Consider the following 9,403-nt stretch of genomic DNA (forward strand, 5'->3'; position numbering starts at 1 on the left):
AAGGCATGTAGCGTGAGAGGATTCGAAGCAGAGAAGAAGATGCCATGATCCGTCGTGCCAGCAAGATATCGGAGTACTCTCTTTGCGGCCTGTAGGTGAGCATCGGTTGGTTGATGCATATACTGCGAGAGACGATTCACTGCATAGGCTACATCTGGTCGTGTGAAGGCGAGATACTGCAGGCTGCCTACTAGTTGACGATATGCTTTTGGCTCAGCGAGAGAGTGGCCTGTGTGTAGCATGAGTTTAGGTGTAGACGCCATCGGGGTGCTGACTGGTTTGGCGTCTGTCATGCCGTGACGATGCAAGAGGTCAAGAATGTACTTCCGTTGCGAGAGATGTAAACCTTTTTCCGTTCGATGTGCTTCAATACCTAAGAAGTAATTCAAGTCTTCGGGATCCTTCATTGAGAACCGATCTCCTAGTTGTTTGAGCACAAGAGCTATGAGAGTTTTGCTATTGCCCGTGATTAGGATGTCATCGACATAGACAAGGAGATAAACCACTTCTGATCCACGATGAAGAACAAACATGGAGGTGTCGGACAGTGAGTTCTTGAACCCGAGGCTTAGAAGAAACGTTGTGAGCTCAACATACCATGCACGTGGGGCTTGTTTAAGGCCATAGACAGCTTTACGTAGGCGACAAACATGGTCTGGATAATCTTTGTCAATGAAACCCGGAGGCTGTTCCATGTAAACTTCTTCATCCAATGTGCCTTGTAAGAAAGCATTATTGATATCAAGTTGCTGAATTGGCCAGCCTTTGGAGACAGCAATGTCAAGAATCGTGCGAATCGTTGTAGACTTGATGACAGGGCTGAAGGTATCAGTATAGTCCCGACCATATTGTTGCGTGTAGCCTTTGGCGACAAGCCTCGATTTGCACCTGCGACGAGTACCACACCGTGAGTATTTGTTTTTATAAAGCCATCTACAGTCCACCACGTTCTTATTTTGAGGTCGTGGAACAAGATAGAAAGTTTGATTTGCAGCAAAAGCATCAAGTTCCTGAGACATGGAGCCTCGCCAGATTTTGTCTTTGAGAGCCTGGTTCACTGTTTGTGGTTCAGGAGGAAAAAGGGTAGAGGAGGCTGAGAGGTTAAGTTTGGTTTTGGGTTTTTGGATATTGTTTTTACGGCGGGTAGTCATTGGATGGTGGTTTGCAGGTTGTGGTTGTGGGTTCTCAACGGGTGGTGGTATAGGAGCGGGCTCTGTTTGCGGTGGAGAAGGGTTGTCGGAAGGTACGGGGGAGACAATCGGCGAGATCTGAGTTGGAGAAGAAGAGGGAGGTTGGGTTTGAACATTGTTTGGGTTTGTATGGGCCAGGTTAGATGGGCCTGAGTTGGGTGAATTGATTTGGGCCGGTAAGGTGGTGGATGGGCCTGGAGAAGAAGAGATTGGGTCAGAGGGACTTACCTGTGTATCGTCAATGGTGTCGTTAGTTTCGTCTTGCGACTGTCGCGGTGAAAGATCCGGAGCCGGGAATCCTTGAGCAACCGGAGGTGATCTGTGGAGTGGCGGGTTGAAGGGAACAAAGGAAACAGGTGGTTGATTGGAAGTAGAAGCTGGAGAGCTCGTGCCATTTGTAGGCGGAGAAGACGAGCCATGGGAAGGCAATTGAGTGAAGGGGAAGATGTTCTCATCAAACTGCACATGGCGAGAGACATAAATTCGGCCAGTATCACGTTGAAGACAGAGATAGGCGCTCTGGCTGAGAGAGTGGCCAAGAAAAACGCAGGGAGTTGACCGGTTCTCAAGTTTGTGATTGGCGTACGGTTTGAGCCAGAGGAAGCACCTACAGCCGAAGATGCGGAGCTTGGAGTAGTTTGGCGTCTTGTTAAATAGCTTCTGAAACGGTGAGATCATCTGTGTAACCGGAGACGGCATCCGATTGATGAGGTAGACCGCGGTGTTGACAGCATAGGTCCAGTAACGTTTGGACATTCCGGCACGGGACAGTAAGGTGAGAGCAGTCTCCACGATGTGTCTATGTTTCCGCTCGGAAATGCCGTTATGTTCTGGAGTATGAGGTGGTGAAGTGAGATGTTCTATGCCGTTCTGAGACAAGTACGACCGCAGTGCGATGAACTCACCTCCGTTGTCAGAGTAGAGTGTGCCAATCCGAGTTTGGAAGTGATTCTCAACAAGCTCCTTGTACGCCATAAAGGTATCTTTAACTTGAGACTTTGTTTTTAGTGGGTATAACCAAGTATAACGGGTATGATGGTCAACTAGGATAAGATAGTATTTGTAATTGTCAATAGAGAGAATGGGGGAGGTCCAGACGTCTGAGAAAACGTATTGAAGGGGACGATGGGAGGTAATAGTGTTTGTGGAGAAAGGCAATTTGTGGCTTTTATTAATGGAACAATCAGAACATAAAGTAGACTTGGATAAAGAACTAGAATAAGGAATAGAAGAAGTTGAAACAATAGTTTTCAGAACATCAAGAGAAGGGTGACCAAGGCGTAAGTGCCATTGATCAAGTGACGGTTTTGAAGGTGAAGCAGCAAAGAAGGAGTTGATAGTTGATGAAGAAACCGGCCACTCATACAGATCACCTTTGGTCTTGCCTTGGAGCAATGGGATTCCCGAGTAAAGATCTTTCACCTGAAAGTGCGCAGGAAAAAATTCAACAGACACTTTGTTAGTATTACAAAGGCGATACACGGAGATAAGGTTTTTATGAATGTGAGGAACACAAAGAACATTATTCAAAGACAGAGGTCGGTTTAAGGCAGGAAAAGACAGTGAACCAGTATGTGTAATAGACAAACCAGAGCCATCCCCAATGAGGACAGAGTCATCGCCATGATAAGGCTGGTGAAGAGCTAGGTTGTGGAGGTCGCTTGTCATGTGATGGGTAGCGCCACTGTCCATTAGCCAGGCCGCTTCAGAAGGGGAAGAGACTGCTATGTTTGCACGCGGCTGCCAAGGAGGATAGGTCGGCTGTGCGTATGTGTGGCTGTTGTTGCGACCTCCAAGTTGTGGACATCTCTTTGCACTGTGACCTTGGATCCCACACAATTGGCATCGCCCTTGATAACCTCCTTGATAGCTTCCTTGGTTTCCTCCTTGATAGCCTCCTTGGTTTCCTCCTTGATAGCCTCTAGGTTGCTTGTCTTTGTTTTGAGCAAACTTTGAATTCTGGGAGTTCTTGTTCCAGGTTTGCTGTTGGCGCTGGGGATATTGTTGACGCCCTTGAGGTTGATGAGAAGCTGCATTGGCAGTGATAGGGAGTACAGCATTGGTGGAGCCGAGAGCAATGAGTTTGGCCTCTCGATTCAGTAGCTTCTCGTGGACTTCTGTGAGCGATGGCGTCATGTCTCGTCCTTCAAGTTGGTCTGAGATGGATTTGTAATCCTCAGGAAGACCTCCAAGGATGAACTCCAGCTGGTCTTCTCGATCTATGGGTTTGCCTAACAAGGCAAGTTGATCAAACCTTGTTATGAATCCTTGCACATATTCATCAATGGTTTTGGAGCCTTTAGTCCATTGCTTTAGTTGCAGTTTGACTTGTTGAATATGACCTCGGCTTGGTTTGTTATAGGTTGCTGCAAGGATATTCCAGACATCAGAGGACGTCTTTGACATTGAGACGAGAGGCTGCACAGTGTCGGTCAGAGATCCGATGAGGCCACTGAAGATCAATCGATCTTGTCTTTTCCACTTGGTGTAGTCTGGATTTGCAGAGGACACACCAGCAACGACCACGGTGGGAGTTGGTGGTAAGACAGTTGAGTCAATGAAGCTGGCTAGATCATAGCCATCTAGGAGAGCCCAAACTTGTAAACTCCACATCATGTAGTTGCTGGAGGAGAGTTTGATGATGTTATTCATGTTGATGTTAAGAAGCGTGGGTATGGTGGGATCAACAATCTCGGCTGTTCTTGCAGACATGATGTCTGTGTTTTTGAGAGGAGAAGATGAGATGTACGAAGAAAAAAAAAGAAGAAGGAGGGGAGAGTCGGCGCTAAGAAGCGAGTAGAGCCGAGAAGAGATGAGAAAGAAACAGGTTTTTAGGGTATCGATGTGGGCTCTGATACCATGTAAGAAGAGATCTTTCTTATTATTCACTAAGGACATTACATGAGTATTTATATGTACAAGAGAGGAGAGCTAGGTTTAGCTAAATACAGAAGCTTCCTAAAGTGTACAAAAGAGTTAATAAGACAATGAATGGGAGAATATTGAGTATCCTTAACACTACCACTCTTGCACTCTCTATCGACAATCTGGAAGGAAGTATTCCTATCAAGTTCAATGCTGGTGCATCGCTTCAGACATTTGAAGTTGGATATAACCGGCTAAACCGAGAAGCTTCCAAGGCCTCTTGTAAAGTACTGCTCTGTAGACTGTAGTGTTTCTTAATCCTTGGAAACAGCAAAATCAATGACACAGTTCCTTTCGGCTCTACCAAATTTGCAACTTTCTATCTTTCATTCAAACAAATTTTAGGTCCTTTTATCTCCTCGTCATCAAGGTCCTTTGGGTTTCCCTGAGCCATGAGAATACTTGAGATATCTGACAATAGATTTACTGAAAACCTATCACCAAACTACTTTTTTGGATTGGAAGCATTATCAATTACAAATGAATGAAGATGGTGGTATACAAAACGATTGGTTGGTTACGAGATGATTTCCCACACCGGCAGACGACCAACTCCATGATGAAATACAACAAAGGAAAACATATTGCATGGCAACCTAATCTTCCTTTGAAGAGAATGCATGGCACTGTGGTCTTCCTCTATAAGAAAGTGTCTTTGAGACTTAACACACCCATCAACAACACTATATGCAAGCAAGAAATAGAAAGTATGCAGTAGCAATTTAATAAATATATAAAATGAAAAATCTATTCCGACATCCATCAATAGTACAAACAAACGAAAATTAACTTCTTTGGCAAGAAACCTTAAAATGCAGAAACACGCAAAAAGACTTTCACAGAAACAGAACAAATGCCATACATATACAAAAACTAGTGTCATTAATAGGTCAAATGTAATCGATTTCAAAACGAACAGAAAGAAACATCTTATGTCTACGAAATTAGTTTGCCTTTGGAAACTTATTGTTACGCGAATCCAAAGCTTTATGTTTTACTCCAAATCGAAAGCTTTCCGCATCTTAGAGACTCTCATTATATTGTACGATATGACTCAGTATCTTATTGTATTTCTGGCTCATAAGTACACAGACTACAAAACCTCCAGAAATCTCAGTAAACATCAAAGGAGAAAGAAGAATCACAGAGATGTAACTCGGCTAATTCACACATTTCTCCACACGACACCACACATACCAAATGAAGATTCTTGTTCCCTTAGTGTGTGCTACGTGTAAGGTCTTCTGTTAGCCAAAACATAACGTGACCGCTTTGTTTATGACCAGGTCTGCGATTTGACACTCCACTAACATTATTGCCATGTCTTTATGCTAAACTGATTTATGTAGTTTTGAACTTGTGTTAGAAATTTCAAACTGATGTCTTTCCAATCCAAGTTTTTACTTTGTATTTTTCTGTTAAACTATTCCTATCCACAGTTATACGCTATAAAAATCAACCAACTTGGATTTCATTTCAGGATTGAGTGGCAATTAGCCACTTAACCATACTGCACCTCAAGCCAAAATAGAAAGAATTCAACTTAGCTCTATCTTCTTTCTAAGTCAAGTTGTATGGGTGACATAGCTCCAGTTGAAACCTACATATCTTTATTTATACCACCGATCTTCTCTCTCACTTTTCTTACACCAAAATACTTCTTCCTCAATAATTTTCATAAAGACCTAGACCATGTTTGAATCCCGTTTGCGTTTGCATTTCCTCTCTCTAATCTTGCTCTGTTGTGTCTCCCCTTCAAGTTTCTACCTTTCACATACGATAGTACGAGTTATGTTGCTTGTCATCCCAATCAGACTCAAGCTCTCACTGAGTTCATGAAGGAGTTTGATAGCAGCCAGTGCAACCTCAGCGATCCCTCTAATGGAGTCTGGTGCGATAAATCGACCACTGCTGTCACAATGCTACGACTCACTGCCTGCCTCAGTGGAACGCTAAATCCCAATAGTAGCCTCTTCAGATTACATCATCTTCGTCACCTTGTCCTCTATCAAAATAACTTCATCTCCTCTTCCCTTCCTTGGGAATTTGGCAATCTCAGCAGGTTATAGGTCTTATATCTTGCCAATAATCGCTTTGTAGGCCAAGTTACTTCCTCATTTAATAACCTAAGCCTTCTCTCCTACTTAGTCATATCCCTAAACGAGCTCACTGGTAGTTTCCCACTCTTACGGAATCTATCAAAGCTCTCAGATTTAGACCTTTCTTATAATTATTTCTCTGGAACTCTGAATCCCAACAGCACTAGCCTGTTTGAGTTGCGCCACCTCAGTTACCTTGATCTAGGTTACAACAACTTCAGTTCATCACTCCCTTCTGAGTTTGGAAATCTCAACAGGTTGGAGTTCTTAAATCTTTCCAATAATAGTTTTTTTGGTCAAATTCCTTCCTCATTTAATAGCCTAAGCCTTCTTTCCCTTTTATCCCTTTCCCGAAACGAGCTCACTGGTAGTTTCCCACTTGTAAGGAATCTAACGAAGCTTTCTTTTTTAAGCCTCTCTCATAATCATTTCTCTGGAACTCTGAACCCAACAGTACTACCCTGTTTGAGTTGCACCACCTTCGTTACCTTTATCTAAATGAAAAAAACTTCAGTTCATCAATCCCATCTGAAATTGGAAACCTCAACAACTAGAGGTATTGGCTCTTTCCTCCAATGACTTTTTCGGGAAAGTTCCTCCCACAATTAGTAACCTAACCTTGTTAACCGGATTGTACCTTGACCAGAACCAGCTCACTGGTAGTTTCCCACTGGTACAAAATCTAACCATGCTCTCTGTTCTTAGTCTTTATGACAATCGCTTCTCTGGAACCATTCCGACTTCTCTCATTACTATGACGTTCTTATCGATTCTCGATCTGAGCAGCAACAATTTCATCTGTTCTATTGGATATCCAAACTCATCTACCCCATCTAGGCTCGAAAAATTGTACCTTGGGAAAAACCATTTGGAAAAATCATAGAGCCTATCTCAAAGCTCATCAACCTCAAGTTTCTTGAACTTTTTTTCCTTAACACAAGTTACCCGATTAATGTAAGCCTCTTTTCCTCCCTGAAAGATTTGGTGGACCTAGACCTTTCCGGCAATAGTATATCTCCGGAAAGTTTAGGTTCAAAGTCAGACATTCCAACAAACTTGGAGAGTTTGATGTTACAAGGCTGCGGCATCACTGAGTTCCCAAATCTGTTAAAGATGCTTGGGAAGTTGGAGTATATAGACATTTCGAGAAATAGTATCAAAGGGAAAGTGCCCGAGTGGTTATGGAAGTTTCCTCGTCTAAACATAGTGTTTTTAACAAATAATTTGTTTAATGGCTTGGAAGGTCCAGTGGAAGTTTTGGTAAATTCATCGGTGGAGAATTTATTTATGGAGCAAAACTATTTTGAAAGAGCAATTCCTATTCTACCACTCTCTATCAACGTCTTCGCTGCATCATCCAGTAGATTCACAGGGAGCATACCTCTTTCAGTCTGCAATTATAGGTCTCTCACGGAGTTGTGGATACCTTACAACAACCTCACGGGTCCAATTCCTCAATGCCTGAGTAACTTGACGGTTTTGAATCTCCAGAAGAACAAATTGGAAGGAAGTATTCCTGACGCATTTTATGCCGATGCTTCTCTAAGGACACTTGACGTTGGACATAATCTACTTACTGGGAAACTTCCAAGATCTCTTCAAAATTGCTTCTCTCTCGAGTTTCTAGTTGTTGACCACAACCGAATCAAAGACCATTTTCCTTTCTCACTCAACGCTTTACCGAATTTGCAAATCCTTATCCTGAGTTCAAACGAATTCTACGGCTCTATCTCTCCTCCTGATTAAGGTCCTGTTTCCAGAGCTGCGCATATTTGAGATATCTGATAATAAGTTCACTGGAATCTTACCACCAAGGTATTTTGTCAATTGGAAAGCATCGTCAGTTACCATGAATGAAGATGGTGGTCTATATATGGTACACGAGGATAGTAGACATATCAATACAGATTATATAGATTTGCGATACAAAGGTATCTCAATGGAGCAAGGGAGGGTCCTTACTTCCTTCGCCACCATTGATTTTTCTGGGAATAGAATCGAAGGGCAGATCCCTGAATCAATTGGTCTTTTGAAAGCACTTATTGCACTCAACTTCTCAAAGAATGCCTTCACAGGCCATATTCCTTTGTCTTTATCCAATCTGGAAAAGCTCGAGTCACTAGACCTATCAAGCAACCAACTCTCAGGGACTATTCCTAATGGAATTGGGAGCCTCTCGTTTTTAGCGTACATAAATGTGTCTTACAACCAACTCCAAGGTGAAATACCACAAGGAACACAGATCACTGGGCAACCTAAATCTTCATTTGAAGGGAATTCAGGGCTTTGTGGTCTTCCTTTCCAGGAAACTTGCTTTGGGATTATTACACCTCCAACACAACAACTTTCGGAAGAAGATGAAGAAGAAGAGGAACAAGTGCTGAACTGGAAAGCTGTAATTATTGGGTATGGACCTGGAGTGTTGCTTGGACTGGCAATAGCGCACATCATTGCTTCATACAAACCTCAGTGGCTTGTCAAGATAGTTGGTCCCAATATGCGCAGAAGCGGTTAGTATTGTTTCAGTTTGAGTGTAATCCTTGAATGTATGTCTGGTAGTTAAATGCTCATGTATGCAAGCATTTCTTTATGTTTGTTTATCTGTTTTATTATATTTCTCCTTTTATAATGTTCCGAAGTCTCTTCTATATTTCTCCTTTTATAGTTGTTGACCACAGCATAATCAAATACAAGTTTCTTCTTTTGGCTCAAGGCTATACAAAATTTCCAAGTCCTTATCCTCAGTTCAGACAAATCTATGGCCTGGAAGATAACTGGTGCGACCGCATAAACCGTTATTTAGGATTGTTTCAATTATAGCATTTCCTTGTGTTTTTTTTTTGTGTGTGTATCGTTAGAATTGCTGCTGTCTGACTTTGATCTTTCGTTGTTTGTCAACAAGTTGTATTAAAGCATTATCTTATGTTTGTTGTATCTTAATCAAATAATTTGCCTAATTTTTTCTTCTATCAAATAAAGTACACTGGATTTTATATTTTTATATCACCATGAGCACAAAGATCTAATCGAATGTTTATTCCTTAGCGAGTAAATTAAGGACACTTGAAGGAAACAGCAGAATCCCAACATTAGATTCAAGATTACAAAAACCATGTCATCACCATGAGCACAAAGTCCTAGCCAATATATAGCAAACCCAACAGCTTAAATCTCTTTCCAAACATTCAC

At 42.2% G+C, this 9,403-nt stretch overlaps 1 protein-coding gene across 1 annotated transcript; it reads left to right on the forward strand.

The window, feature by feature from the left end:
- The first annotated feature begins 1,540 nt into the window (after positions 1–1,540).
- On the forward strand, positions 1,541–9,171 carry LOC108854921 (receptor like protein 28-like). The gene is given in 6 exon segments (XM_057008918.1): positions 1,541–5,885; positions 5,888–6,177; positions 6,472–6,675; positions 6,965–7,080; positions 7,083–7,965; positions 7,967–9,171. Coding segments are annotated over 6 exon segments (2,334 nt in total). The 5' UTR covers positions 1,541–5,807; the 3' UTR covers positions 8,730–9,171.
- The last annotated feature ends 232 nt before the right edge of the window (positions 9,172–9,403 follow it).

The sequence above is a fragment of the Raphanus sativus genome, chromosome 4, assembly GCF_000801105.2.
Source record: "Raphanus sativus cultivar WK10039 chromosome 4, ASM80110v3, whole genome shotgun sequence".
NCBI classification, from domain to species: domain Eukaryota; kingdom Viridiplantae; phylum Streptophyta; class Magnoliopsida; order Brassicales; family Brassicaceae; genus Raphanus; species Raphanus sativus.